The 27,748-nt window shown below is 39.4% G+C and overlaps 1 protein-coding gene across 1 annotated transcript in view; it reads right to left on the bottom strand.

The window, feature by feature from the left end:
* Positions 1-18,819, bottom strand: part of Slco4c1 (solute carrier organic anion transporter family member 4C1) — a 56,527-nt gene extending 37,708 nt beyond the window's left edge. The window contains exons 1-2 of the mRNA XM_052750296.1: positions 17,715-18,819; positions 13,527-13,790 (exon numbers count right to left, since the gene is read on the bottom strand). Coding sequence (XP_052606256.1) covers positions 13,527-13,790; positions 17,715-18,057 — 607 coding nt within the window. The 5' untranslated portion in view covers positions 18,058-18,819. The remainder of the gene's footprint in view (positions 1-13,526; positions 13,791-17,714) is intronic.
* Positions 18,820-27,748: the final 8,929 nt, after the last annotated feature.

The raw sequence follows: 27,748 nt of genomic DNA, 5'->3' as shown, positions 1-27,748 counted from the left end.
AATGCCTCTGATTCAATTTCCTCAAAATTCTGCATCCAGAACTACTTCAAAGTTGCTAGTTGAGAGGGCCCAGCCTCACAGACTACTCTCACCAGGACTTCAGATAAGCCCTACACTTTTTCCATTACACAAAGACTGGACAACAAATGATACAGCTATCTCTCCCAGGATTTGACCATTATCTCAATTTTCTCAGGGTCCCCTAAAGATGCTGCCACCCCCAGACAACAAGAAGCAGTCTAGAAAACATGACATCCACATTCCCAAGATGTGTGGTTGGTGGTTTCTGGTCATTTGGTGGATGTTAATCATCGTTTAGTGGGGTTATTTGAAAGTTAATGGTCATGATAAAAAAAAAAAAACTAAGCAAGGGAAGTTAGACTCAAATATTTCTTTCTGAAAAAGAAAGAAGATATAGAAATGATAGCATAAAAGGGTCGATTATTGAATCTACTTTAAACTAAAAAGCAACTATTACTCTCAAATATTTTACATTAGTATGGATTTTTGTATATCGATACAATTTTAAAATTATTTTTGTCAGAACATACTCTATATATGTTTCTACTCTTGTTTAAGATATTTTTGTATATTGATACAAATTTAAGGTTATTTTTGCTATACTGTATATATGTTTCTACCCTTGTTTAAGGTATTGTGCTTATGCAGCTCATTTAAAAGTGTATTGTGCCGGGCGGTGGTGGCGCACGCCTTTAATCCCAGCACTCGGGAGGCAGAGCCAGGCGGATCTCTGTGAGTTCGAGGCCAGCCTGGACTACCAAGTGAGTCCCAGGAAAGGCGCAAAGCTACACAGAGAGACCCTGTCTCGAAAAACCAAAAAAAAAAAAAAAAAAAAAAAAAAAAAAAAAAAAAAAAAAAAAAATAAAAGTGTATTGTATAATTAAGAAACATAGGTTAGTCATCTGCAAGTCAAACTTGTAGTCATGTTAGGTATGTTTTCAAGGTTAAACAAATATATTTTAGATAGATAGCTGATCTTCAAAGACTTCAGAGACCTATGAAATATGACATTTAAGATGTTTTAATAACCTAAGGCTTTTCATGATAATGAGACATGTCTCTTCCTAGCAGCACCAATTTACTTCAAAAAAGGATGGTGGGCATCAAAGAACTTCCATGTGGAGCTGCTTTCATTGTGGCAATGTTAGCCACTGGGCAAGAAACTGCACTTGCCTCAACTGTTGACAATATGCTTTCCAAACTGGACATGCAGAACACAAAAGAAAGTGACAGCCAAAATTTACCGAAACGAGGTAGGAAAGTCCTTCAAAATTCCTGCTTCACAGAAAAGTTTGTTAGATACTCTAGGCCTGTAGGCCAAAGTTGGATGCCCTAATGTTGCAGAGGAACCTTGAGGTGACTGTCCAGGCAGCCAGATGTCTCTGTCATTTCTTAGTTTGGGAAGTTGTTTGCTCCGTACTTCCTGTTTAATCAGGTAACATTATATCCTTTTCAGGTCTCTGATGGGGTTGAAGATTAGATAGTTTTAGTTATAGTTTTCTGTAGTTTTGATAGAAAGTAAATCAGGCACAAAACTCTGGACTCACCAAGATAGGAGAGATAATGGAGTATTTTCTTTGAATTTGCAAAATACAAATGGATTGAACATTGTAAATGTAATTCTTACTTGATAATTGTTTTTATTGTACACAGTTTTACTGTATTAGAGTTACAACCTTTCCTTTTTATTTAGACAAAAAGGGGGGAGTGTTGTGGAATATTTGTATACTGTGTAAAGATGTATTGCTGTGATTGGTGTAATAAAAAGCTGAATGGCCAACAGCTAGGTAGGGAGTATAGGTAGGACGTAGGCAGAGAAAGAATGCTGGAAAGAAGAAAGGCAGAGTCACCAGTGAGACACAGAGAGAAAACAGGAGCTACAAGATGGAAGAGAGATAATGTTATATGGCAGAATGTAGATTAATATAAGTGGGTTAATTTAAGTTATAAGAGCTAGTTGAGACAAGCCTAAGCTAAGGCCAAGCTTTCAGAATTAATAAGAAGTCTCCATGTCATTATTGTGAGCTGGCTGGTGAGATAAAGACTCAGTACTACTACTACTGCTACTACTACTATTAATAATAATAATAATAATAAACAATTATAAGAAGACTCTGAGGCTGAAGACCAACTGGCTAATGATATTGATTGTCCAAGAAACTACATGACAGTGGTTCCTTGAATATTATTTTTGCTTCCTTTATCACAACTTTCGAACGAAACCCAGAGGACAAAGGAAACTACAGCATTGTCTTCCAGCAAGGTCAAGAGTCCCACCCCCAGGGGCTAATTGGTGACACACAGGTGGTTGAGATGTCCATTATCTAGTAATGCTGCGTCTATCTCCTTCTTTGCTTCTATGGGAGCAAAAGAGGAAGCCCTACATAGCAAAGTCAGGACATTCTGCATAGTCAGTGAGAACAAGGCCAGCACACCCTCTCTGTGTCAGTAGAATCACTCCCATCTCTCAGAAAGCATGTTATCAGTAGTGTTCTAGAGTAGATCCAGAGCACCCACTCAACAAGGAGCCTCTTTCCATCATAGGTGTTAGTAAAGACCAATAGGGATCCTGGACTTCTTCATTTGCTAATAATAATAGAGCACCACTTACACCATCTTGAGCCCATCAGAGTCTTGCAAAAGCCAGAAGCTAAATCAGAAAGAAGTGTAAACGAACATGAGTTCAGAGATGGGCATGCAAGATGATCTCCACAAGTCTGAGGCCACCCAGATATCCCAGGGAGGAGTAGGCTAGCCAAGGCTAGAGAGAGACCTTCACACACACACACACACACACACACACACACACACACACACACACACACACACACACAGAGGGGGGGGGAGGGAGAGGGAGAGGAGAGACTTTCAATATCAAAAATCAAAGGATTTCATAACAGACCCTAAAGACAACAAAAAATAGGGAATTAAAGAAGAGTTTATTATTACACATAAATCTGAAATTGTAGGTGAAATGGATCTGTCCCACAAAAGGGACAAGACAAAGGAGACATTTGTATATCCCTGTAGCTGCTAGGGAAACGAACATTTGGGAGAAGAGGACAAAAAATTTGAAAAATTCTCAATCAAAAATCTAAATGGTATGATGGTTTCACTTAGCGAATTCTTATACACATATTAAAAATTCAAATCAATTCTAAATATCAGAAGGCAGAGTCAGGTGGATCACCATGAATTTGGGGCCATCCGAGCCTACACATAGAGATCCTGTTTCTATTCCCCTGAAACCAAAAGCAATTCTAGATTTTCTTTCCCAAAATCATAAGACATGAATTTTCAAATGAACCCAATGCTCCTCTGAAATTAAAACCAGACAGAAAGTAAAGGAAAATAGCATCTCTTATGAATAGAAATAAAAGTTCTTGACAAAATATTACTAAATAGAGCCAGGCAGTAGTGGTACACAGCTTTAATCCCAGGATTCAGGGGGCAGAGGAAGGCAGATCTCTAAGTTCAGTTAAACTGAGCAAAATAACAAAGTCAGAGATATCATAGTTATTGAATTCAAGACAGAATCATGAAAATGAAAACAGCAATATACTGGCACAAAAAAATGGACACATGAATGGAACAAAGGACTCAGAAATAAATCTGTACACAGCCACTTGATTTTTTAACCAAATTGCCAAAAACATACAATGGACAATACTTTTCAATGAAATGTGCTGGGAAAATTGGATAACCACGTGCAAGGAATCTCTTGGCATGCACAAGAGATGTGTTCAAAATGGATGGAAGGAGACTGTAACTTTGAAACTGCCACAAAAAAACACTTTAAGGTATAGGTGTAGACATAGGCTTTCTGAAGAAACCTCCAAGAATTGACACATGGGAATGCGGGAATTAAAAACCTACACACAATTGACAGAGTCAGGAAACAGCCTACAGAGCAGGAGAAAAATCCTTGTCAGTTTCACATCTGTCCGATGATGACCTTCTAGACTATATAATGAACTCGAAAAATAAATTCAAAACTCCAAACAACCCAGTCTATAAATGAACTAATGAAATAGCTGTTGCTCACAAGGCAAACCACACTTTAAAACCTGTTCAACAACCTTCTTCGCCAAGAAATGCCAATTAAAGCCACATTGAAAATCTATCTTTCCCTGAACATAATGTCTAACCATCAAGATAAGGGATATAACAAACGCTGATAAGGGTGAAGAGAAAGGGAACTCTTCTATACTGCTGGTGGAATGTAGCCCCAAAGTCAGTATGGAGTTCCTCACAAAACTAAAGGTAGTACTACAATGCGATCCAGCTATGACACTCCTGGATATACGCTCCAAGTATTCTGGAGCAATACACCACAGTGATATGTACCCATCCATGGATATTTCAGTATTGTTTTTAAGAACCAAGTCATAGAATCAGCCCAAGTGGTTGTCAACAGATGAACAGATAAAGAAAATGTGATATACATGCACAGTGGAGACTTACAGTCTAATTTTTGTTATACTTATTTGTGTTTGCATATATGTGGGTGGCTACAGGCATGGTACGATGCATAAGTACAAATCAAAGAACAACTTGTGAAGTCAGTTCTCTGATCATGTGGTTTTTAGGGGTGGAGCCTAGGTCATCACTCCTGGGGTCAAGCACCTTTACCTGCTGAGCCATCTCACCAGCCCATAAGAGAGTTTTATTCAGCCATAAATAAGCATTAGCTAGAATAATTTTAACCAGAACTGTAAAATGTAATAAGAACATAATAAAGGGGGGTTGATTCAATAAATTACCTATAAAATTAAGTAATATAAAAATAATGTTCTATAGACCCACCTCTATTAGTAGCAAAGATACCCAACATATATTAAAAGTAAAACATGTTTATATTCATAGGTTAAACCACTTGTTTTATTAAAGTAGATTTTAAGTACATATGCATAGATATGTACATGAATGTGGTATAATGACGACTGGGTATTAGGGAAGAGTGTATGAGAGTGCAAGGGTAGCAGTGAAGACTATACACTGCACTGTGATTATTTTTGAACACATGTACATTTTAAAAGACTGAACAATGTTAAATTAATAGTGAGTAACCTAGATAATGCTATCTTAAGATATACTTCCTTTTTAATTCTGTTTTTACTAGTTCGTCTTTTTTCTGAAAGTCTTAGAAAATCCCATTACTATGTTTAAAATCAGAGAATGAAGATTGTCTACTAAAAATGCAATATTCAACTGTGTTTATAGGTGGATCCAATTATCTGAGCTACACTAGGTAATTCTTCTCTTGTGTCTTAACATGAAACCTTGGGGAGCTATCTAACCTTTGCTAATGTGGTAGTTTCAAAACGTTTGGCCACATTTTGGCAAGGCATCAAGACCAAGTTGCTTCTCTGAAATGGAAGTACAATCTAGGGAAAAGTTTTTATTTATGTTGTATCACAACTACCATTGCCAGTAACAAACAAAAACCTGAAAGCTATTTTAATTATCATGTCTCATAATTCTTTGCCCCTATTTAAAGAACACTGAACCTCCCATCAGGCACAGTCTTAACTATGAGATTATTGTCACCCAAACTTCTGGTTGAAGGAATCTGAGGGGTGTCACATAGCTGTCACACAGTGCACCAACAGAACTTCTGCTTGACTCTTATCCGAGCAACTTCATCTAGTGTGCAACAGGATTAAAAATAAAACAAAAGAGCACATTAAGGGTGATATTGACCAAGTTGTGCCCTTTTAAGGAACAAGACTATGAAAATAGAATTTCCTCATTTTTTTTTTTTATCTTGCCACAAACCACATTTTTTGCCAATCTTTCTGAGGAAGCTACAAAAACAACCATTACTTATTTTTTTTTTTTTTTTTTTTTGGTTTTTCAAGACAGTGTTTCTCTGTGTAGCTTTGCGCCTTTCCTGGATTTCGCTCCGTAGACCAGGTTGGACTCGTACTCACAAAGATCCACCTGGCTCTGCCTCCCCAGTGCTGGGATTAAAGGCGTGCGCCACCCCCGCCCGGCCCCATTACTTAATTTTTACCTCCCACGAATTCTATCTACTCAGACACAACTATGCTACACCTCACTTGAAGATCACATCAGACATCACTTTAAAAATGTCAGCACACCTCAGTGAAGTCAGTATTTTATTAAATATTTATGGCAAAAGTCAACAATGGTTTCAAAGCATTTCCGTAGTATTCTGAATTTGCTTCTCTTTTAAGCTTCCTTTTTTACACTGTAAACTTTCAGATCTAAAATGTCACTGATAAAGGCATTTATGGATAAGAAGTTTTGCTCATATGAATAAAGAAAATTTTAATTCAACACACACACATACACACACACACACACACACACACACACACACACACACACACACACACATACACACACACACAGGCTTTGGCAAGCATGATCTGAGGATCCCAACATCAGTATTGACCAAGGGACATCATTTTCATGCCCGCTCCTTCTTTGTTGACTTCACTTCTTTGCAACTCCTCTTCCAGGTTACTATTTTAGCAAGCATGTGTAGAGAAAATCGGTTTGATTCTGTCATAGGTCTGAGTATATGTTTATGGCATCAATAGCATGTGAAGTAGAATATTTGCTGAACAAATGACCACTGCAGTATCAAGTACACAGTGAACAGATGCTTCCTATAGAGACTTATAAGAAGGCATGTGGTGATGCATGTCTTTAATCCCAGCACTCAGGAGGCAGAAGCAGGCGGATCTCTGTGAGTTCAAGGCTAGCCTGGTCTACAAAGTGAGTTCCAGGACAAGCACCAAAGCTACACAGAAAAACCCTGTCTCTTGAAAAACCAAAAAAAAAAAAAAAAAAAGAGAAGGCATGTCCCTCCATGATGGATAAGAACTAGGCAATAATAAAGGAAACATTAAATAAAAACAATCACCCAGAGTAATTATTACTAGATACCCCGAATTTTACTTTCATCTAAAGCATTTACTAACTCTGAAGGTTAGATCTAGTCCTTTTATTGTATGACTTACATTTAAACTAAAGCATTTATTTCATTACATCATGGTGTAGTCTCACCCCTGTTCCTCTTATTTGTTGCAGGACAGTGCACTTGAAATATAAAAAAATCAGAGTGAGTCCCATTTTTAAAAGTATCACCCAAGAAGGAATCCTCATGATAAAACAAAATCACTTGTATAGAGTTAACAGTTAAAATACCTTGGGATTCTTTAACACATCTTCTTTAATATATAGGAATAAAGATTCCAAATTGTAAGTGGACAAGCAAGAAAATTCTGCCAGAGTATAAGATAAAGGAGAAGATAGAAACTAGAAATTAACTCTCATTTTACATATTTTCTCGGAGCAATTGTTTCAAGTGAGCTACTCAGGGCCACCAATCCTCCCTAACCTACAAATCCTAAAACCTTAGAAATCTAATGCTCTGCAAATAGAATTTGTTTCTCATCGAAGGTTACCTTCTTTGGGATAAAGGGGACAGAAAATAGTAACAGGAATGACAACTGATTTAAAAAAAAAAAAAAGCTTTATTGCATTCAGCAAAGACTTTCCGTGTTTAAAAGTGACTTCCCAGAGTCTCTCGGAGAGATGCAGAAATTATTTTGCTCAGCAACATTAAAATACTACTCATCCAAAAGGAATAAAGATGACGTTGAATAAAACCAAAGTGTTATATGGTAAAGATTTGTTACATTTTAAATAATAGCTTTATCACTCATTAGCTAAGATTACAGTTTCCCTAAGACACATCAAAAGGCCAGTTGTGGCTGGGCATTGATGGAGCAATCGTTTAATCCCAGCACTTGGGAGGCAGAGGCAGGCAGATCTCTATGAATTTGAGGCCAGCCTGGTCTACAGAATGAGTTCCAGGACAGCCAGGACTACACAGAGAAACTATGTCTCAAACAAAAGACCAAATGGACAAAAGGCTAAGCATGGTTGTACACATCTTTAATCCCAACGTTCAAGGGGCAGAGTCTCTGGCCAGCCTGGTCTACAAAAGAGTTCCAAAACAATCAAGGTTACATCAAAAATGAGTGTCTAGCTGTGTGTGGTGATTCACACCTATAGTTAGAAAGGTGGTAAGACCAGAGTTCAAGGTCATCCTCAGCTACATAGAGTTCAAAGCCAGCCTGGCTTTGACTTTGTCAAAAAATCTAACATAAAAAGTGAATGTCAATACCAGAAGTGAAAAGATAAGTTTTAAGCAGTGTCATATATTAGTTATTTGGAAATCTTTTATGACACTTCTCCATTTTCAAATCAGTAAGTTCAACTTAACCCCTAGGAGTATTTATTTCTCTTACTCTTTAAAACTTTCTCTCTTTTGTATCCAATAACAGCAGCCAGAACTCCCCTGTGATATATTCTATCATCTCCATTCAAAGTTAATCACCTCCAACCTTTATGTCCCTATAAAATCTCCAGGTGAGGAAAGTTATCTTTCTCTGGGATCTACTTTGTTTTTGTACAAAACAATGGGAAACCATGCTGGTCCAAATTCCCCCTTTCTACCTTCACTGACTCTCACACTCCTTCTGTGTCATTCTCACACCTGTAGAAATTTTACATGCTACTCATATTTCATATTTTGTTTTCATCTACTCACTGACTATATTACATTACTTTAATCTCCTCAGAGAGATTAACTCATCCAAAGTGATTTCCCTCAAGTTAAAAATCACAACTATTTCCTCAATGTTCATTTCCAATGAAACTATAGGGCAGGGGTGATTTTGGTTAATAAAATGAGTTTTCATGCTTTTCATGTTATTTTATTTTCTTGTTGTTGTTGTATTTGTGGATTTTTGCTTCATTATTGCTTCTTATTTCTTTGTCTTTCTTTCTTTCTTTTTTTTTTTTAAGTGTGTTCGAGACAGGGTTTCTCTGAGTGCTGGGATTAAAGGCTTGTGCCACCACCACCCAGCTACATTAAGGATTTGTAGTGTTTATTTTTGTTTTGAAACAGGGTCTCATGCATTCCAGGCTGCTAATTGAATTGCTGTGGAGCCTGAAGGTGAACTTGAACTTCTAATCCTCTGGCCTTTGCCTCCCTGAGCTCAGATTATAGTCTATGCTCTGCTCGGACCTGAATTCTGGCTGCTACAGTGCTAGAAAAGTTCCATCCCAGCTCCCTGCCTTAGGTATTATTACATCACTCATGAACAAAGTGTGTCTTAGGGCTTCTAACTTCCAACATACTTGTTTTCCTTTTGTAATGCCAAACTCCAGTTTTCTTTTTCTATATTTTTCAGAATTAGATAAATAATTCATCTTTGTTTTCCAGGTTTCCATAGTTGTGAAAGTGAATTAACTTATTTGAACCAAGAGATTGTGTTGTTGTTGTTGTTTTATATGACACTTGACTTCTTGTACTAAGGATGAAGGGCTGGGGACGCAGCTCAATTGGTAGAGTGCTAGCTAATCGTGCGAGGGGCCCTTATTCTCCACACCACAGAGTCCCAAGTGGTAGCATATGCCTGTAGTCCGATAACTCTAGGTGAGATCAAGTGCATCAGAATGTCAAGGTCATCCTTGGCTACACACAGTGCAAGACCAGCCTGAGTTACATGATACTCTGTCTTTTTTTTCTTTCTTTTTTTTTTTTGGTTTTTCAAGACAGTGTTTCTCTGTGTAGGTTTGCGCCTTTCCTGGATCTCGCTCTGTAGACCAGGCTAGCCTCGAACTCACAGAGAGATCTGCCTGCCTCTGCCTCCGGAGTGCTGGGATTAAAGGTGTGTGCCACCACCGCCTGGTGTGATACTCTGTCTTGAAGGAAGAAACTGTTTAAACTCAGAAAAAGGAATATTTAAATCATCTAATATCTAATAAACCATGAATAATAAACATAAAAATCTTAAAAACAAAGAGGGCACTAAAGGCAGGATTAATTTTAGTAGTTGTTTACTATTAATGAAATCAGTATGAAGTTATTGGATCATTTGCTGTAAAAATCTATACAGTAACAGTAAAGGGATTTATGAGTCCAACATTCATTCTGTGTTCAAATGCATGGCCTCTTTCATACATGTAATGCAATTTTACTCCTGTAGTCTGTTAAGTAAAAGCTTTTCTCTCTCTGGCTCTCTGCCTCTGTGTGCACAAGCCATAATGATATGTTTGCTGAGGAAAAAAAAATCACAAAATTCAAAAAAAGTAGCTAAGTAGCAGCTAAGCATGTTTAAATATATTGACAGTGTGAAGAGTAACTAACAACCATCCCCAAAAGTCAAAGTGACTCTACCAAACATTAGAGTAAAGAAGCCTTTCTGGTAGTGTTTGTACTTCAAGGACTGGCTTGTGGGCTTGTATGTTTAGGCCAGCATGTTTAAGTATATGTAGTGAACACTGGATATAATAAGCATTTCATCCTGAAGTTAAAAATTCTTGATTTCCACTCCTGACTCTGTTCTTACTAGTCTTACACATTCTAGGACACAGTCCCAGGTGGTCAAGGTAAACACAGAGGGTCAGCCTGGCTAGCCTCTGCTCTGCATGTTCACCTCACAGCACATTTTGCGCTTGTGATGATTGTGTTGGCCACAACTGACCATTTCTGAAACCCTCGAGTTTTTCCTCTAGCCTGAAGAACATCTCTCAAGATTGTTCCTTCATTATCTAGCTACCATCACTGTAACCTTCCTTGGAACCTACTTAAGAGACTTTTAACCTTCAACTGTCTTGTTTGCTTGCTAATTATGTATCCTTCCTCAAACAGCAAATGAAATAAAATGTTTACTATTGTTTTTCCAAGTCCTGGGATGACAGACATGTGTCCCCAGGTCCAGCTTCTGCACTGCTGTTATCTTAGTACTATGTGTACTCCACGTAAACAATATTTATTACAGACATGGCACAGAACCATAAGGGCAAGTTGAATTTTCCTATGTCAGTGGTCTACTCAGTGTGATCAGCTAAAATACCGAAAAATGTCCAGAAGAGCAATAAGAAGCTTGCATAATACACAATAATTACTAAAATTTCTGCTCTTGCTTCAGTAATTGTCTCAGCTTCAGCTCTGAGCCAGTTCTTCCCACACCTGCAAATGCCTTTCTTATTTGTAGGTGTTCCCCATTGGGATGTGAAGAGTTTAGAATGGCTGTAACTCCAGATGTGCACCACAGGAGATAGACTGTGAAGATCACTGACACAGAGGTCAAGGTTTTGTAGAAGAGGTACTTATGTTTTGCTTTATAACATCTGAGGCTTGTCAACAAAACTCTTTTAAGAACAAGGAAGTTAGCAGGGCATGGTGGCACACACTCTTAGTCTCAACCCTCGGGAGGCAGAGGCAGGCGGCACTCTTAAGTTTGAGGCCAGCCTGGTCTATAGAGCAAGTTCTAGGACAGACAGGGCTACACAGAGAAACCCTATCTAAAAAAAAAAAAGAAAGAAACCTAACCAACCAGCCAACAAATAAATAAATAAGAACAAGAAAATTCTTACACAGAGAACCACAAGAAACTAAAGAAAGTTAAGAGCAGGAAAATAGACTTCTCCAGGGAAGAACACACCAATTGGTTATGCAATAGTAAATGGTCTACTTTGAAAATGTGCATACAAGTAACATTATACAGACTGAGACAGTTACATTTTAAGAAAAAAAATTCATGTGTACATATATTTATTCCTAAATGTAACATTATATATATTCATAGACATATGTACATGTGACAATTAATAAAAAGAGGCCATGAATTTAGAAGAGAGCAAGGAGGGTATATGGGAGGTTTTAGATGGAGGAAAAGGAAGGGAGAAGTGCTATAATTCTACTATAATCTCAAAAATAAAAAGTGTAAATATACACATATGTTAACCTCCCCCCGCCAAAAAAAAAAAACCCCAAGAAACTCAGCTGGTTGACTGCAGCAGTAGGTCTAACCACTGCAAACACAAACACATTCATGCCATCCCAGAATCAGGAGCCTGTTCTTCTGAGGCAGATTAGCTTGAATGTTCTGTGCTGTTTAGATTTCAAGGTGCAACAGCACAGCCTATGCTGCAGTGTGTGCCTTGTTCCTCAAACTACCCCCAGTGAAATTATGCAGTCTGCCTTATGCAATGTTGCCCAATGTCGGATAATACACTACAATTCACAGTAAGTGCTCCTTCCCCGGACAGTATCTTCTATCTTATTTATTCTAAATGTTTCATATTTTAATTGCATCCTCTCTTCATCCATATGCTTGCATTTCCTGTTTTTATGTCTAAATGAAGTATTCTTATATAATAAGTGTACTCCTAAAACTGAGTGCATAATACAAAGCAAAATACTGAGAATGCCATTTTATTCCTTGTTATCTTGCAATTGGGAAATTAGTCTTGGGAAACATTAAAATTCTAATATTATTTTTCAAGATGTTTATTTTTATTATATTTGTAATAAATAAGTAAATAAATATGTGAGCCTAGAAGTGGTCATCAAATCCACTGAAATTGGAGTTACTGAGGGCTATGAGACACCACGTGGGTGCTAGAAAGCAAATCCAAGTTCTCTGCAAAAGCAGCAATTGCTCTTAACGACTGAGACTCCTCTCCAGCCTGCTTTGATATTATTTCCAACGTTCACACAAAAAAATATTAAAATCTTCACTTTCAACAAAGAATGCCTAAGGGATACAGAAATGGCTCATGGGTTAAAAGCAATGGCTAGTCTTCCAGAGGACCCAGATTTAATTCCCAGCAACAACATGGCAGCTCACAACTGTTTATAGCTCTAGTTCTTGGGAGATCCAACAGACACACATCCAGGCAAACACCACTGCACATAAAATCAATTCATTTTTAAAATTTTGAAACACAACAACAACAAAAGAATGCCTATAGTGCAACATCTCGATTTCTCTTTTCTCTTTCCAAGCCTTTCCCACACTTAACCTAATCCCTAAAGGCTTCTCAATGTTTGTTATTGAAGTCCCAGAAAGGGCATAAAGCTGTTAAGGTGAACTCTATAAGTCACAAGCACATTCCTCTAGCTCTAGTGTAATTGTTTTACCATTAAAAAATGATTGGGGGGGAAAAAAAGGTTCATCAAATTTCCTTCCAAGCCGTTGAATAATGATTTTGTTTGCTCAAGGTAACATGGTCTGCAGGTCACTCTGACGCTACATGTTCAAACTAGAGCCAAAGGAAAAACTAGGCTTCAGTTCTGAGAAAATGTCCTGCTAGGCCAATTCACCTGTACTGTCTTAAACCAGGAATGTGCACGTCCAGCACACAGAGCTGAAATCACTGCAAGTAACAGCAGTACAAAAGAAAATCTACAAGTCTGGAAATCCAGTGAGCTGAACACCTGAAAGAGTTTGTTTCTGCTTGAAAGGGACCGGGCATCATATGGGGAGTAGGCATCAGAGAAGCACAAATCTGGACGACCACTGATGTGACAAATAATGTACAGTCTGTCTCTGCAATCTCCTACATTATGCAATCCATACAAAGCAGCAGAGGAGACTTCAGACCTTACTCTACTGTTCACATGTCAATGAACCTGTTTCCATGCAAACAAAAACATAACAGAGACTGACCTTCAAAAACGGATCCCAATTCATATTTTCCACTGAAAAAGTGTGGCAAGGAGAAGACCAGAGCTCCCAGTCCTATCATGAAAGATGCAAATGCAAGCCAGCGAGGTTTGTGTCCTCTCTCGCCAAAGAACGATACAAATAAAGACAACACGCAGAAGGAGATATCGTAGCTGGATGATATCAAACCGGTCAGCGAGCTCTTCATTTCATAGCGCTTCTCGATGGTGGAAATGCTAATGTTTATTAGGCCATTTACAACAACACCTAAAAAAGAGCAAATGAAATGCGTTGTTTTAGCTTCAGTATGTGCACAATTAGCAATGAAAAGCACTAGGTTTTGTTCCTTTGCTCTTTTGCTATTTTCAAAAGTAACAATTTTGAAAGTCTCTCAAGTCTCAAAGTTAGGCAGTCCAAACATATTTCCTCCAAAATCATTTCACTTTTTTTTTTTTTTTTTTTTTTTTTTTTTGGTTTTTCGAGACAGGGTTTCTCCGTAGCTTTGGAGCCTGTCCTGGACTAGCTCTGTAGACCAGGCTGGCCTCGAACTCATAGAGATACACCTGCCTCTGCCTCCCGAGTGCTGGGATTACAGGCGTGCGCCACCGCCCAGCCCATTTCACTTTTCACATTGCAAAATTGTAAGTTTTCAGGTGTTCTACAAAAGCAGTGTTTAGTACACATTAAATTATCATTATTTGGGGCTGGAGAGATGGCTCAGAGGTTAAGGGCACTGATTGCTCTTCCAGGGTCCTGAGTTCAAATCCTAGCAACCACATGGTGGCTCACAACCATCTATAAAGGGACCTGATGTCCTCTTCTGGCGTGCAGGCAAACACGCAGACAGAACACTGTATACATAATAAATAAATCTTTAAAAAATATCGTTATTTGTCTGAATTCACTTTTCTTTCATTGACGAACAAAAGTCAGACCAGTAAAGTCCCATAAAACCAGTTTTCTAGAGAGTTCTTAAATTCAGCACACTCCACAAACTCTTTGGAAAGAGGACAGCAAGTACAAAAGACCACAGAGGACGGATGTTACAGCAAGGTTCAATTACCTCCTTAGTCTCAGACACACGTATCTGTAAGTACGGTTCACCCCGACCTAGCTTCAATAAGAGGAAGCTGAGCTCTCAAGTCTATTTCTTTCTTCTAACACTTTTCACAAACACTAAGTGAAGCTTTTGCTTCCCACTTTGAGATATGGTACTTCAAAGTCCCTTGGCTGATCTAGAATCTGCCTTGGTTACTCAAGTGCTAGGATTATAGATATGTATACCAAGTCTCTATCACTTAAAATGTACAGTATTAAAAAATAAATAAAAAACTAAACATCATTTTGACTACTAACATTCTAAATCACATTCAAAATAAAATATAGAAGAAAAGGCTACATAGAGTCTACCTGCCTGTTATAAGAATAATTAGTAAAGGACTAGTAGGTAGAGAAGACTGAGTGTCCAGTATTGACTGATTTTAGGAGGTCCTGTCCAGATATAGGTTAAATCCACAGGAACAGAAATGTGACAATAAGCTAAAAACTAAAAGTGATGAAAGTTTTAGTTAAGTGTATTTATGAGCTACTAAGAAAAATTTTCATTATTAATTGGGTTGAATATAAACATTTCATAGTAACTACAGTTTGTCTTGTTGTTTTATCAAGACTGCAACTGAAAATATATTTTAACAAAATTAGTATAACAGTTTTCAATGTCCTAAAATTGTGGGGTTTTTTTTTGTTTTTTGGGTTTTTTTTTTTTTTTTTTGTGTGTGTGTGTGTGTGTGTGTGTGTGTGTGTGTGTGTGTGTGTGTGTGTATTTTTCTTCTTTTTAAACTGTAAACTAACTAGTAATTTGGAGATTGTCAAATGACATGTATAAAGCACCTAGAAACAACTTTTATAAGAAAGCAGTTACCCGATAACATGAAAAATTTACCAACCAAACATCAACCTTCCAATATACCTACAACACTGATGATTTAAAATTAGTTGTGTTTGGTGTGATGGTGCAGACTTTTAATTGCAGCACTCAGGAGGGAGAGGCAGGAGGATCTCTGTGAGTTCCAGGACAGCCAGGGTTACACAGAAAAACCCTGTCTTCAAAAAAATTAAAAATAAAAATTAGGTACTAGAAATCATTGCTTTTACAGTAAACCTTCATTTTGCAAATATCTAGAAGGAGATAAGCATTTAGCCCTGTGACTCCCCAATTCTATGCTGTACACATTCCAAGAGCACTGCATTTGAATCAGTTCAGAAAGAATGCAGACTATTTGATGTGTGAGGATAGGAGGCTCCCTGGGAGGTTGAAGGCTGAGATACCTATGGCCTTTGAGAAATGCCTGTTCAACTCCTTCCTCAAATTGTTTCTTGCCTAATCAAATGTCTATTAATATATAATGGGATATGGACTTCCCAAGGGTAGGGAGACACACAGGAACACACTTTCAACCACTGAAACCTAAACTTCAGCATAAATTAATATACTGGGTTACTTTCTTCTCAGACTACTTTTCTTAAAGCCTAGTAAATGAGGCTTTAAACTAAACCAGACACCTCCTACCAGAGAACCAATTCTATCTGATAATAACTTAAACAATACTTTATGTTAAATACAAAGTGTCTTAGAGTAACATAGACACTGCAGAGTAAAATGTAAGGTAAAACAGAAGATCTATTTTACTTTTTAATTCTACACAGCTATATCTATGATACTCCACTGTCACTAGCTTCAGATAACTACAACCACGAGGTAATTGGAAAGGAAACTGGAGGGATAAGAAAGGTGGAGCCGGGCGGTGGTGGTGCACGCCTTTAATCCCAGCACTCGGGAGGCAGAGGCAGGCGGATCTCTGTGAGTTCAAGGCCAGCCTGGTCTCGGAAGCGAGTTCCAGGAAAGGCGCAAAGCTACACAGAGAAATCCTGTCTCGAAAAAAACCAAAAGAAAAAAGAGGTAGAAAGGAAAATGGCTACAGCACAAATCCTCAGGAAATGAGCTGAAAGCTACTTAGGATCAACAAATATTTACTTAGCACCCAAAAGGTGCAAAGAAAGAGGCACCAAGTTCCTTCAAACAGAAACAAAATAAGAGCAGAAGACAGTGACTTCAATGTATTATTTTTTAAAATTAATTTAGCAAAGAACAATTTCCAGTAACCCTTCACTCTCTCCTGGGTTGCTTTCTTTCAACCAATCCTTGATTATTACAAAATAGTTTGAGGTTATGGCCCAAATAATACCAAAACGAACTTGACTTTCAGCATATCTGTCCTTCAAGCTGTCCCACCTTCTGCCCATCCCTCCCTGGTTTATCTTGTTCAAGTAACTTCCGTTTATTCTGTTCCTTGCCTTGGGGGCAAACCAGCTTCCTTCAACTTCTTGCTTTCTGCTTCCTTTCTTTCTAAAAAGCCTACCTCCCTCCTCCGCCACCACACCTCTCACTCAGCAGTGAAACTCGGTTTAGATCACAAACTCCTGGGGGGATAAATCTAGGCTTAATCTGTTAGTCCCAAGAGAACTGAAAAGAGATCCTAGAACAAACAGACACTTGATAAAGAGCTAATAAAGGTTCACCTCTTCAGGGCTGGAAGCGTTTTCTCCTTTGCTCACTGGGTTGCACTAGTGCCCATATTCTCAAATATACAGAAAATAGGATTACCCACATTTAATCTATGCTACATAATTTAAGTACTTCTACCTGCTCCCCTCCTTTCAGAAAATCAGTCCACTCCTATTTGCAAAGCTTTTAATTCTTCCTAGGTGAAAAACAAATAACAGCTCCCTCCCCTAGATCCCAGTAGACAGTAAGGTTTTAAAATGCAGACCAGACTACCCTAAGGCTTATCGTTTTCCCAAAGGAACATTCTCATAATCTTCCCTAGAGGAATCCACTCCGCTAAACTGAGGCAGAACACAAAATAGCAAAAACTTGCATGCCAGGTTTTAAATGATGCTATCTAAGGAGGAAGCTAGAAGAAGAGGACCGCTGATAGGGGTGGACACCCGCGGTTAAGAGCTTCTTCAAGTTCCAAGCCCAAGGTGTGGGGGTGGGGGTTACCTAGTGCCGCATTAACTACCAGGTCAATCTGTGGGGTTCCCCTATACCAGCTTCCTCCTCTCCCCCAGCTCGACCCCACCCCACCACCAGCTCAGCCAAAGTCCCCAGAAGCTGGCGCTGGACTTTACCTTGCGTGAGGGCCAAGAGGCAGTAGTGAAGCAGAAAGCCTTGGGGAGTGTTGCAGAGCTGGAGACACTTGGGGTGGAAGTTCCTCCACCCGCAAGGTCCCTCCTCTAGCTCGCATAGCTGTGACCCTGGCGGCTCATCCGAAGCTGGAGGAGTTGAAGAAGGCAGAGATGGCTCAGACGACTTCTGGGGCTCCTCAGATTCCCGAGGCTGAGAATCCCCGTTCTGGTTCCTGGAGGTCACAGCGGAGACCTCCACCTGGGAGGGAGAAGCAGACGCACGGCGTGGGGTGTCCGGGCTGGAAGGGACGAAAGCCGGGTTCTCAATTCCGTTGGCGCTCTGCATGGTCAAGAAGGGTTCTCTGGACTCCAGTGTCTGAGATCAGCCAAAGGCTGGTTTCTTTCCTGGCTCCGCCTCTGGGCAGGTGACAGCGCCCTAGTGCCGGACCAGTCTCCGCCTCCGGGCCCTCCCCCGCTGGCACATCGTGGCCCCCGCAGCTTCCAGGACACTCCTGGAGATCTGGGTTCTCCACCACGCCTGTCGCCGCAAGTGACAACCTCAGTGGTCTGCGTGGGCGTGAGACCCGACCTCCGCCGGGTGAGGGAAGGGGGCGGCAGTATCGCAGTGTCGTGGATGCGAGGGCGGCACTACGGTGAATCTCCTTGCAGCGCTCTTTTCCCAAGCCCAGGGACTGGTAACAAATAGAGACTGTGGGAGTCTGTGGGCCAGCACTCCCCCTGGGTATGTGTATGAAAGCTGCAAACACAGTTGCGTCAGGAAGACCTTTCAGGAGAACCTGTCGCTGCCTTTGCCTTTGTTGATTATTGAAGGAAGAATCCTGTGCTCCAAGAATCAGGCCGCCCTCAGGTATAATAATTTGAATTCCGTGAACACTAATAAGACTTTCGTCTGTCGTCCTTCCTAGAAACAAATCCTTCCCTATCACCACCAACATTCACAAGGTCATGACCGTCTTTTTGGTTTTAGTTTCTCCAAACTGAAAGAATAATAAAACTTTAAATACTCATACAGGGCTTGCTCTGGGCAGCATATCCCAAGCCTAAAGTGGAAAATCATGCAAATAATTTGAATATGTGAAACAAAAAGAAAATTGATTGGAGACATTAATACTGCTGCATGATTGACAGTAATTCCAATCTGTTTATTTATTATTTCGTTGATCATCAGAAAGTATGTATTTCCTGTGTGCTAAAGATTGTTGTAGTCTGTAGGAGTTCATCCGCCAAGACAAACTGGCAAATATCCCAAACATTGTGGGGTTCACATTCCAGTAGGAAGCAATCCCTAATAATATGCACACAGAGCCCTACATAATACTAAGATAAATGTGCTCTTGTGAAATCTTAGTTTTGATTGTACATGCTGTACTTGGTGGGCTGAGGTATTGAGATGTGAGATATATCACTTCGAACATTCAAAAAAAAAAAAAAAAAAAAAGTCCAGATTGTCATTAGGTCTGGCAGAGCAGAAATAAGGACTGTTGTGTTCTTTGTTATGGGTCCTTAAATGAGTATAATACTGGTGGGTTAAGTGTCACACACTGAAGAATCTGTGCCCCCAGGAGAATCAAAAGCCCTCCCAAGGCAGCATGCTGACAGCAGGCCCAATACTTGTAGGGAAGCTGGACTCAGTTCTCCCACTTTGGACTTTACATTATCTGTCTTTTAGTTACCTCAGCCTACTTGTGATGGTTAGATTATAACATAGCCATTCTCAAAGATCAAAACTAGGCCGGGCGGTGGTGGCGCACGCCTTTAATCCCAGCACTCGGGAGGCAGAGCCAGGCGGATCTCTGTGAGTTCGAGGCCAGCCTGGACTACCAAGTGAGTTCCAGGAAAGGCGCAAAGCTACACAGAGAAACCCTGTCTCGAAAAACCAAAAAAAAAAAAAAAAAAAAAAAAAAAAAAGATCAAAACTAACACTTAGCCCGGTGTGGTGGCACACACCCTTAATCCTAGTAGTCGGGATCCAAAGGCAGGCAGATGTCTTGTGAGTTCAAGGACAGCATGGTCTGCATAGAGAGAGCCTGTCTCAAAAACAAACAAAAACCTGGTGCCTCTCTGATATGAGATTCTGAAAATAAGAAGCTGTGAATGCTCAGATTCTGGGGGAATTACCTACGTAATGTAATCCCCCTAGCCCAAATGAATTGTATTTAAAGTGGATATCAGTATAAATAGAGATCATCATACTTTCTATGGAATATGAAGTAATCTTCCTACCCAGAAAAGCTGGATTTGATGACATTTGGTTACCTATGTTGTAAGTTTGAATGAACAAATTCAAAGTATCCTACTCCAAGCAGAGGAGCAGCAGCCACAGTAACACATTTAGATTTCAACTAAGGCATCTTCACTCTGACAGTGTTAGCAGTGGACGTTTGCACAAAGATTAGCGAAAGTGTTGGTTCTTCATCTTGAATACACACTGATGTTTCTGAAAGCATGACCAACATCATTTTCCTGTTTCATTACATTCTTTGTGTTGCAACAGTGGAAGGAAGGGGACTGAAGGGTGCTACAAAGATGCAAAGTGCTTTCTCGTGTAAGTTGTCGTGGTCGTGGCCTGTCCTCACAGTGAAAGAACAGCAACGAAGACAATATATGAGTGTTTTGCCTGTATGTATGCATGTGTACTGCACCTGTTCCTGATACCCCCAGAGGGTGTGAGAGTTCCTGGAACCGGAGTTAAGCACAGTTATGAGCTAATATAAAGATAATGGGAACCAAACCCAGGTCCTCTGCAAGAGTAGCAAGCGGTCTTAACATCTGAGCCCTCTCTGCAGCCTCTCCACCCAAATTATTACAACAGAATCCTCTGTGTGAGTGTGTGTGTGTGTCCATGTCTATGTGTCTAGCATCTTAAGATTTTTGTATCATACAGCATCTCCCCACATTTTCCAGGCTGGCTTTGAATTTGGGATCATCTAGAGGCCTGCCTTGGCCTCTAGAGTTTCTGGAATTAAAGAGTCATATGCTACTCTCCTAGCCCCACGGAATCTTATACCAACTAAATAAGAGCGAAGAAGCAGTCCACATGCTCACAGTAAACTTTTTCTCTCTTCCATTTAAACATCTCATACAGTGTATAATTGAAAACAGTGAAAAAAAGATGAGTGCTTATCTACAGTATTTTAATACTGTAATTGCACAGAGATATGTTTATATTAAAAAGAATTGCAATTATAATTTTTAAAATGTTGCCTTGTTTTCAGGGCTAAACATTTGGTGTATTCTTCTCTGGGGAAGACATTTCCCCTGCTCTCAGCATTCCTTAGTCGCCTGTAGCTCTTTGTGTAGGGTTAGACCTTGTGGGTGTTCCTCCATCCACTTTGGCATGTCTATAGTTGTCCTTGTTCAGCTCATGTTTAGTCAGTATTGTTGGCGAGACTTTATAGGCCTAGCTTCTTTTTTTTTTTTTAAACAATTTATATTTCTTTTTTTTTTTTTTTCCCCTCGGAGCTGAGGACCAAAACCAGGGCCTTGCACTTGCTAGGCAAGCGCTCTACCACTGAGCTAAATCCTCAACCCCCTCAAGGCCTAACTTCTGACATTACTAGCAGACACAATCTCACTGCGAACTCCATGATCCTCTGGTTCTTACAATCTCTCCAACTCCCTTTCTATAATGCTCCCTGAGCCTTAGGTATAGAAGTTGCTTTGTAGATTTAATACTGCAATTGTACAGAGATATATTTATTGCAAAGAATATAACTGTAATTTTTAAATTGTTTTCTTATTGAAATATGTATATATGCATATATGTAAATAACTGAAGAAAAAGAGGCCATGAATTTGAAGGACAGCCAACTAGGTTACATGGGAGAGTTTGAAGGGATGAAAGGGAAAGGGAAAATGATATTAATTATATTATGATCTCAAAAATAAATAATTAAAATTTTTCTTTAGCTTTGAACATTTCATGTACATAGAGAATGAACTATGATCATATCTACTCCCTCTTCCCCCTCCATAATAACCCTGTCCCAAGTCTGTCTTTTATTTTTTTTTCTCCAATCCACTAAGTCTATTAATGCTATCCTTCATGGGATACCTACCTGTGACCACATCCTCAAAAAAGAATGATTTCTCACTCCCAGCAGTCATCAACTGCCAATTGCTACTCAGAAATTACACTGGGATCTTGGCTGGCTTGATCTGATGGAAGTCTTGTAAGTCAGCTGGTGTGAGTACATGAGGGTGAAAGCCACATTACACCCATAAGAATATTTCACAGCATTCCTCCCCATTCTTTCTGCCTCTTGGTCTGTGGTATTTCCTGATCCCTGTGGCAGAGGCAGGGAGGAATTAATGTTGGTGTCCCGTTTAGGGCTATGCATTCAGTGTCTTGTTCTCAGCACTGTGTCCAGTTATGAGCCTCTCCATTGACTGCTGTCCACTGTGGAAGCTCTGACCAAGGTTGAGAACAGATGAGATCCGTGGGCATGAGTACAAGTATTCAAGAGGCAATTCGACAGCAGCACGTTTGTTTAGCGGTGCAAGAGACTCTAACAACAGCAGGTTCTACCCCAGGGTCTATGAACTCCCAGCCTTGGGCTTCAGACCAGGCTTAGATTAAGGTTCTTCTCTCCTTTACACCATTCAGAGCAACTAAAAATATTAAAAATGACTCCATTGACTAAAGAGAGAGGGACAATGTATCTAAACTAAAACAAAAAGAGTTGCTGCAACTCATCACATGAATCTGGCTGAACAAACTATTATATTTTACACTAAAGGAGATATTGTGGCAACATTAAGTGGTATCATTAAGTCATCAGAGTGTGTTTTTTTATTGTTTTTTAACAAATCTAGGAAAATATTCTTATTCAATGTAGATGTCTCAGTCCCCATTTTTTCTATACCTGTATACACCAAATTTTTGGTATATATATAATCCTCTGCATGTTTTATTTATTTTTTATTAAAATTTCTATATATTTTAAAATTATTAAATTTCTATATATGTAAGATATATAGAGATTTAAATATCTCTATATCTCAAACACAAATAGTCAATGCTTTAGATGAGTGGACACGTTCAAAGACTGAGTTGAGAGAGGCAGTGGTTCTGTGACTAACAGTTTGGAAGTAAGCAATTTGGAGTCTGCTTAGTGTCTGAGGAACAGAGACAAATAGACACACAGAAAAAGAGAAACAAGACACAGAGATTAGATAGATAATAGATAAGTGATAGCATGTAGGTAGGTAGATACATACATACATATATACATACATAGATGATAGTGTATCATAATGATTGTGAAGATGGATAGATGATAGATAGATAGATAGATAGATAGATAGATAGATAGATAGATGGATAGAGGGATAGAGGGATAGATAGAGGGATGGATGGAGATAAAAGATACAATGTTGATGCCATACACTTGAACAACAGGTTTAAAATGTTGCCTGCTTATATTGTGGAAATACCTACAAACACAAAGAAGAAAGGGAAAGGGATACATCGTAGGAAGGATGGGAGAAAAAAAAACCAGAAAAATTTAAAGTACAGGTATTAACAAAATGATCTTGTGGAAAGATGAGGATTAGAAGACTTGTTTTTCAGAGTCTCTATCCAAACCCAGACAGCTTGGTGATAAGAGTGAAGTGATCTATGGTTCAAGATCTTTCTGTAATACATATGCACAGTCTCCATTGCTCTTTTCTGAGCTGCCAGCACAGGAGTGAGAGGGTGAGAATGACAACAGGTATGAAGGAGGTAGGGCTTTGTCTCCAAGAGCTAAGATTCCACAGGAACAGGCAGCATGTGACAAGGCGTTCTTCTTTGGACGGAAAGATACAAGTGAGAAGAGCACACGGAGATCCACCTCCCGTGAGTCTTGAAATTAGCACAAGGGTATTGTAAGTAGAAGATAAATGTGGGCTCAATGTGAAGGAAAATTTCAACAACACCCAAATGTTTTGGAACTTATTATCTGAATATTGAAAGAGAAATATACCTATTAGTAGGTTTTCTGCCCCATGCCCTCATAATAGGTTTCTCTATTGATGTAGTAAGGCTTGGTCTAAGTCAAATTGAAAAAGAACAGGTTTATTTGAGCAAAGCAACTTCCATGTGGGTTCTCTAGTCTCAGAGATGGAGGCTAGAGAAGCTGGGCCCACAAAGGAAAGCAGGGGCACTTTATAGGTTGTAGGTGCAGGGTGATGACGAGTCTGCCACAAGCTGGTTTGTGCCCAAGTTTGATCAAAAGCTGAGCACTTAAGGAGGGGACTTAGGCAGTTGGCAATTTCAGGGGAGGAAGCTGCAGTCGCTGCCAAGAATGTGGAACTGGGCTTTTTGGAGCCTTTCCCTTGTTCAGAGATTCCCTGAGTAGACAGAGTTTAGAGGAATGGGGTTTTCAGATCATGCAGGGGTGAGCTGGATGTTCCAACTTGAACACCTATTTGTTACAACTCTTCTTTCTTTCTTTCTTTCTTTCTTTCTTTCTTTCTTTCTTTCTTTCTTTCTTTCTCCCTCCCCCCCCCCCCCCCCCCCCGCAGCTGAGGACAGAACCCAGGGCCTTGCACTTGCTAGGCAAGCGCTCTACCACTGAGCTAAATCCCCAACCCCACAACTCTTGTTTGTTTGCAGTATATTTAGAGACATCTTTTTTAAATCCAGAAACATCAAGATCAGAATATCCCTTTAGATACTTTTGAAGAGAAAATATTAAATGTACAAAGCTTGTGTTTTCCTATTACTCATTTTTCACTAAAATGTAATGGGTCTCAAATATATATTTTCATAAACACAAAACATAAATACAAACTCAGCAAACAAGGTGTTCAGTGACTCTTTAGGACCATCTTCAGAGGACTGATAGGCAGTATAAGTTTACGTGAGGGCAAAGATATGCATAATTAGACAATCTAATTATGTCTCAGACCCAGAACCTCCAGCACCTTGGTCTGACAGGTAGTTGTGATAACACACAATCTCTTCCCCAGGCTCTAGCTTCTCCTCTGGCTGATAACAGGCTTCAGTCTTTTCCTTCTTCCAGCATGAAATTGACTTGGATATTCTACTTCCTCTGAGATCATTGTTTCAATAGCCTGATAGCTAAACAGAGAAGAACAATCTTCATTTCTACATAATTGCACTGTCTCAGAAAAACAAAATTAGACATAAAAACAAACAGAAAAAGGTGAACTTTGTGTGTAAAAACGAAATCATCCTTAATAGAACTTTTTTTTTTTCAGATCTATTTGCAGGAATTTAGTGAACAGGCAAGCATAATTACCATGCATTTCAAAAGGTTTTAAAGTAGTAGATACCATAGCTAAAATTATTTACTTGCCATGCTTTGACTTGGTAATCTTGGCCATGTTAAATTCTGTTTCTTTTAATTTTCTCTTTTGTACAGTGGAACTAATAACAGCTCTGCCATATATGCCATAAAAGTATGGTGTGACAGTTATATCAGTTAATTCCATAATGGACTCAGCAGAGTATTAGACAGTAAGAAGTTATTGCTATTCAAACATTCATAACATACAGATTAAGCATCCTCTATATGAAGATATTTTACTAACGGGTTATACAACAGAAAACAGATAAGTCATTGACCTTCAGGAGCTGGCACTTCAGTTAGTGGACAAACATATAACAACAGTAAAAGCAAAAGTAATTGATAATATGTATAGATGATAAGATATGCAACTAATGTGTGTAGGAGATAATTTGAAAGATGATCAAACTAGATAAGGTTGGTGGTTGCTTGAGTGGAGATGATAAAGACAGCCTCCTGATGGACTAATATTTAAATAGGAATGTAATGGGGAAAACTCAAAGGAATCACATATGCACAATCTTGAAAGAGTTTGTAAGCTAAGCCAAACTGGAGGCCTTTATACGGAGAAGAAACTTTATTTCTGGCTTTAAACAAAACAAGACAAGTCTGCTATATAGCATTGGGGCTAGGAAACCAAAGGTAGGGCCTCTTAAGCATTTGCACTAAATTTAGTTACCGAGACAAAAACAAAAGGTAATAATAACAGAAACAAGTTGACTTAGTTAGGGTTTCTATTGCTGGGAAGGGATACCATGAGTACTGCAACTCTTATCAAGGAAAACATTTAATTGGGGTGGCTTACAGTTTCAGATTTAGTCCATTATCATCATGGTGAGATATGGAGACGTGCAGGAAGACATGGTGCAGCAGAAGGAGCTGAGAGTGGAGAAGGAGTTACACCTTGATCAGCAGGCAACAGGAAGTGACCTGGGAGAATGGGCATGACTTGAGCATATATGAGCCCTCAAAGCCCACCTCCACAGTGACACACTTCATCCAATGAGACCACACCTACTCCAACAAAGCTACACCTCTTAATGGTGTCACTCCCTATAAGTCTATGAGGGCCAATTACATTCAAACTACCACACAGGTATTTGTAATCCATGGTGGTTTGGAGACCAAGGTAGCAGCAATCCGTGCTCTGTCAATCCTATTGTTCTACCACTTCCAGTTCCTGTATGCCAGATTAATTCTTCCAAAATAACATTGGAAGTTCTTGCTATCTCTAACTTCAATCAAACAAGAGAGAAATGGAGAAGGACACTTCCTGGACATTACACATCCCATTTGCTTGTATCCCAAAGCCAGACACCATAAAGAAAGATCAGAAGTGATTGTCTTAATCCCACGAGTTCAGGAGGTTCACTCATCGTAGACTATAATTCCTAAGGGAAAAAGGACTAAGTTGTCCCTGAGGTCAGTGATTAATGGTGACAGCTCAGAAGGGAAGAGAAACTGTCTCAGTGATGTGACCGAGATGGCCTTTCGGTCTATGCCGCTTCTCTCTGTCAGAACTCTGCTACAGCATGCGTTATTTCTACTCTGAGATATAGTGTCTTAGTGTTCAAAGGATAAGATAGATTGACTTTTAAGCAACACAGCTTTTGAAAATTATATCATTTGTCAAAGTTATTTTAGTAGGGAGAGAGAGATTTTTCTCTCTGCCATATCAAGGAGTGGCACTTCTCTACACTTAGGGATGCGCTTCATGTTTGTGCTCACTCCAGCAGCCACGGCTGTACTGGGTTCCTGTCACTGTTGAAATTTTTGTCCTCGGTTTCTTAGTGTTGAGGCACCCAGACGATGCTTAGGCTTCAAGATGCTTAGGCTTTTCTTCTGGGAAACACCCGTAGTCACATAGTAACATAAAACCTTGCACCTGGCAGACACAGAGCTGCACACCTTTAATCCCAGCACTGGGTTGGCAGAGACAGGTGACTCTCTGTGAGTATGAAACCAACCTCATCTGCATAGAGTATTTCAGGCCTCTCAGGACTTGATATTTAGACTCTTTCTAACAAATGAAAAAAAATAGCAACAAATCACCAATAAATGCACAGCAAAACAGAAGTTTGCACTTACATGAAGTTTTTGAGATGAACAGAGCTGTACCTATTAAGACATTCCTCAGTATTACACACTCAGTCTACTATTTTTCCTCAAAGTTAAGATATACCCTGAAACTTTGGATCATTGAAAATATCACTACTACAGAGGGAATAAGAGAACACAGAGCTTCTCAAGGGGGACGAGCTTCTTTGGGGTACTGTGCTGTCTTACTTGTTCCCTAAATGTCGACATGCTCCTGGCAGAGAAGTCTGAAGTAGAGAAAACCCAAACAAGCCAACTATGGTGATATTTTATTTGTACTGAAATGTGATTTTATTTGTATATTAATAAATAAAGTTGCCTGGGGGTCAGAGCTAGTAGCAAGCCATAGCAAGAGACGACAGGGGCAGGGAAGGGTAAGAAAGGCAGTTTTAAGTCTCAGCTCTCAGCTACTACTCTGACCTTTTGGGCTTTTAACTTTGTATTTGTCTCTGTGTTTCTTATGTAATAAGACGGTTATATCTACAACCAACTATGGTGGTGGTGCATGCATCCCAGCACTTGAAAGGTGGAGACAGACAGATGGCTGCAGGAGCTCCAAGTCATCCTCCAATACATGACAAGTTTGACATAGGTTGGGTTGCACAAGATCTTGCCACAAAAAAA

Source organism: Peromyscus californicus, unplaced genomic scaffold (genome assembly GCF_007827085.1).
Source record: "Peromyscus californicus insignis strain IS unplaced genomic scaffold, ASM782708v3 Scaffold_21__1_contigs__length_65335640, whole genome shotgun sequence".
Lineage (NCBI taxonomy): Eukaryota > Metazoa > Chordata > Mammalia > Rodentia > Cricetidae > Peromyscus > Peromyscus californicus.
Note: the sequence above shows the minus strand (reverse complement) of the source record. Positions and strands in the feature narration are given on the sequence as shown.